We start from the raw sequence: 4,130 nt of genomic DNA, 5'->3' as shown, positions 1-4,130 counted from the left end.
TTTATGGCGATCGCCTGTCTGTTCTATGTCATTTTAACAGTATTGAATGTTATTTTAAAGATTAAAACCAGTCGTGATCGAGATTATTTACCGCTTATGAGAAATGAAGTTTATTGATTATTTTTCTTCTTATTTTTGGTTCTTCGAGCTCACAGACATATACGTTGTCTAAACAGAAATATTTCCATTTTTGATATCTCAATTTAAAATAGTTGTCTCTAGAAAGGTAAATTGTCTCAAAAAAAGCAAAATTATCTCATTTATAATGAAGGTGCGATTCAGATAATATGATTCCCACTACAAAACAATCTATCACAGAGTCAGTTGACAAGTTTCCTGTTGACCATTTACATGTCAATTTGCCGAGTTCATCAAGCTTTGTTACCTGGGAGTTGACAAGTACCGATTTGCCGTTGGTAATGTGCGTTACAGTCCTCGGAATGATTGTTTTGCTTGCAATTCTATCTGTTCTTCTTTATACGATAAAATACAGGCCCGCTTTGATCGAGGCTGGCCTCATTGGACAATGTGAAAATAAATAAACAGGACTTTCTCAAAAAAAATATTTTTGCAAGATGGTTGGTTCTTAAAAACCAGTGAAATATTTTTGATTGGTCTGCTTAATTTTTTATTCTAATCATCAACAGTTTACACTTAAATCAAATCAAAGTTTTGTAAAGAATTTAAAAAAGAATCCATTCATTTCTTGAATCCGAAACTGCCCTCAAATGATACTTTTCTTATCTCATAAACCTTTTTTCCTGCGTAAACCTAAAAATATTTTTCATTACCCCTCCTCAATGATAGATAGCTTCCTTGAAAAATTGTTCAAATGTGAATATCTTTCGGAAAGCGAAATAGAAGCTCTTTGTAAAAAAGGAACAGAGGTTCTATCAAAAGAGCCAAATATAGTTTCATTAAAATCGCCCATAACTATTTGTGGTGATATACATGGACAATTTTATGATTTGATGGAGCTTTTCAAAGTAGGTGGTATGCCACCAGACACAAATGATCTTTTTATGGGTGATTTCGTTGATAGAGGGTACCATTCAGTTGAGACATTTTCTCTCATGCTTTGTTTGAGAATAAAATACCCTAAAAAGATTACAATTTTGCGAGGCAACCATGAAAGTAGGCAAATTACACAAGTTTATGGCTTTTTTGATGAATGTACACGGAAATACGGTACATCTAATGTTTGGAGACTTTTCACTGATTTATTTGATTACACTGGGGAACACTCAAAATGTTGCATTTAAAGTAAGACTTGTTTTTAGTCAATTTAAGTGTGCTGAGTTCAAATCTGAAGTTAGTTTTTTTCTGCAAGCTACAGATTTTATGCAATCTTTAATTTTTATTAAAAATAGAAAAAAATCGAGCATTATTATAGGATATTGCAATGTCAGCCACAAATCAGTATATTTAACAAGGCAAAAGAAACAGAACATTAAAATGTGATTTTAGATTAAAGTACACCATTGTTAGAAGTGCCATATGTTTTTCTGGAAGCGTTTCTCAGAAAACAGTCTTTATCGCAACTTGAGATAAGCATAATTTACAACGTTCTTCAGGTAAGAGTCAATCACAGCTAATAACGCTTATCACTTTCTGTCAGTACAGTATTTTAGTCAGGCAGGAATTTGCGTTTGTAACTTTTGCGTTTGTACACTTCATCTGGGCAATCTCGTTTAATACTCCAGCAGTAGTCGGCCATCATACATAGCGACCTTGGTAGCGTTCTTCCATGATCTTTAGGTCTTGGTGGAACCGCTCTCCTTGTTCGTCACTCACAGCCCCCAGGTTTTCAGGGAACTGGTCAAGGTGGCTGTTCAAGAAATGAAGCTTGATGCTCATGTTGCACCTGAGAGCACGAAAAGCGAGGAGCATTCTGTTCACAAGTTCATTGTAGTTCTCTGCCTATTTGTTTCCAAGGAAGTTCTAAGCGACTGCCACAAAGGATAACCATGCTGCCCTCTCCAAGGCGGTCATCTTGGCAAAAAACTGATCATCACGAATGAGGGTTCGAATCTGTGGGCCATCAAACACACCTGCTTTGATCTTCTCGAACGACAACCCTGGTATAGCTTTGATTATGTGTTGGAAACATTCACCTTCGGTATCCAGTGCCTTGACAGATTGTTTCATCAAACCTAGTTTGATGTGCAGAGGAGGAAAGATGATCCTATCTCTGTCAACAATTGGGTCATGTGTGATATTTGGCATGCCTGCTTCAAGGGTTTCACGAACAGGCCAGTCCTTCTGGACCCAGTGTCTGTCTCGTGCTCGACTGTCCCACATGCAGAGGAAACATGGAAACTTGGTGAAACCTTTCTGTTGACCAAGAAGGAAGTTTACCATTTTCAAGTCTACACAAATGATCCAGTTGTGCTCACGATATTTTAAGAATTCCATGACCATTCTGATGTCATCATAGTCTTCCCGCAGATGAACTGAATGACCTACAGGCACTGCCCCGTAAAAATTGCCATTATGCAAAAGAACACACTTGAGACTGCGTTTAGAACTGTCTATAAAGAGCCGCCATTCAGTTGGATCATAGTGAGGAACACCCAGTTCTTTGAGAAGACCTGGGATATCATGGCAGTAAACAAACTGTCTGTCTTCAGAAAAGAAGGTCACAAAAAGCTGGTCGCGCTTTCTGTAATATGACACTTTAACAGTGTGATCAACAAGATTTTTGTAATCTTGATGCCAAAAGCTCAGCTGCTTTCTTTGAAAGACCTAAATCCCAAACTAAGTCATTCAGTTCAGTTTGGTGAAGAGGCTTGGGGACTGGCGGAGATTCAGTCTCTGAAGAACATTCCTCGGATTGTTCCCACTCAGTTTCTGGCAATTCATTGTCACAACTGTCTTCCTCGTTCGTATCATGTCCAATGTCTTTATCGTTTAATGAAGGCAAACCTTTGAAAACTGGAACAGGAATGGAATCTATGTATATAATCTCAAAACGCATAGATTTGGGTTACGTAAGTTCATATATTTAGACTATTTCAATATCTATCTCTATCTCAAATTGCATGAAAACTAGAGCTTATGGAGAAAAACTAATTTCAGATTTGAAATCAGCACCTAAAAATCATTCAGAATCAGTTAAAAAATCCAATGCAACAGAAAGTTGAAAAAATATTGTTCCCCAGTGTTATTTGCCATTGGCTGCTCTTATAAACAACACACATTTCTGTTGTCATGGTGGTCTCAGTCCCGCAATTGAAACTCTCAATCAATTACACGAGCTCGATAGAAAGCTAGAGGTACCACATGAAGGAGGAATGTGTGATTTGTTGTGGTCTGATCCTGATGAAAGACCTGGTTGGGGTACATCACCAAGAGGCGCTGGTTTTACTTTCGGTCGGGATATTACAATGAAATTCAACAAAACGAATAACTTGACAATGTTGTGCAGAGCTCATCAATTGGCAATGAACGGGTATAGTTTCAATCATAATGAAGAGTGTGTGACTGTCTTTTCTGCACCTAATTATTGCTATAGATGTGGTAATATGGCTACATTGATGGAAATGGATGACACTGGTAATTATATTTTTAAACAATTCTTACCCGCCCCAGAAACAGAAGAAAAAGAAAATATAACAAAAATACCAGATTATTTTGTGTGATAGAAGACAATTTTTCATGAAAAAAAATACATTGTTTTTTAGTACAATAATAAATAGAAATATTTTAATAAATTAATTGAAATTCTTTCCTCATCGAATCTTTTTCAAAACTTAAATGATCAAAGAATATAAGGTATATATTCATATGATATATTAGAACGATTATGATCTTTTTGAATAGTGATTACTGGAATAGTGAATTTATTGAGTTATTTTCTGATATCTGTCTTTGAGCATTCTGATAACGAGAATGTCACTGTCTATAATATGGCCGGGATGGTGAAAAATGAGTCTGTTCAAACAGTATAGAGCTTTTTCGTCATATTATATAAGATTATAAAAAATATATAAGATTGTTAAGCGTATATATTTTAATTCTTCAGGTGAATTAAGCGGTTTCATGATCGATTCAATCAAATCAAACGGAATTTTGTTGATTAAAAGGGATAGATCTTCTATGTTTTTAGAAACAGAAATGCTGACAAATGC

The 4,130-nt window shown here is 35.8% G+C and overlaps 1 protein-coding gene across 1 annotated transcript; it reads left to right on the top strand.

Moving 5' to 3' along the window:
- Nucleotides 1–800: 800 nt before the first annotated feature.
- Nucleotides 801–3,641, top strand: LOC131129504 (serine/threonine-protein phosphatase 2A catalytic subunit beta isoform-like). The gene is made up of 2 exons (XM_058073140.1): nt 801–1,228; nt 3,164–3,641. The coding sequence occupies exons 1-2, from the start codon at nt 801–803 to the stop codon at nt 3,639–3,641; spliced, it is 906 nt and encodes a 301-aa protein (XP_057929123.1).
- The last annotated feature ends 489 nt before the right edge of the window (nt 3,642–4,130 follow it).

Source organism: Doryrhamphus excisus, chromosome 5 (assembly GCF_030265055.1).
Source record: "Doryrhamphus excisus isolate RoL2022-K1 chromosome 5, RoL_Dexc_1.0, whole genome shotgun sequence".
NCBI lineage: Eukaryota > Metazoa > Chordata > Actinopteri > Syngnathiformes > Syngnathidae > Doryrhamphus > Doryrhamphus excisus.
Note: the sequence above shows the minus strand (reverse complement) of the source record. Positions and strands in the feature narration are given on the sequence as shown.

Bases quoted from the DNA above. Each gene is read 5' to 3' on its own strand.
- LOC131129504 (XM_058073140.1), top strand. From the start codon at position 801: ATGATAGATAGCTTCCTTGAAAAATTGTTCAAATGTGAATATCTTTCG. The intron at 1,229-3,163 runs TTACACTGGGGA...TGTTCCCCAGTG, and splicing joins CTTTTCACTGATTTATTTGA to TTATTTGCCATTGGCTGCTC.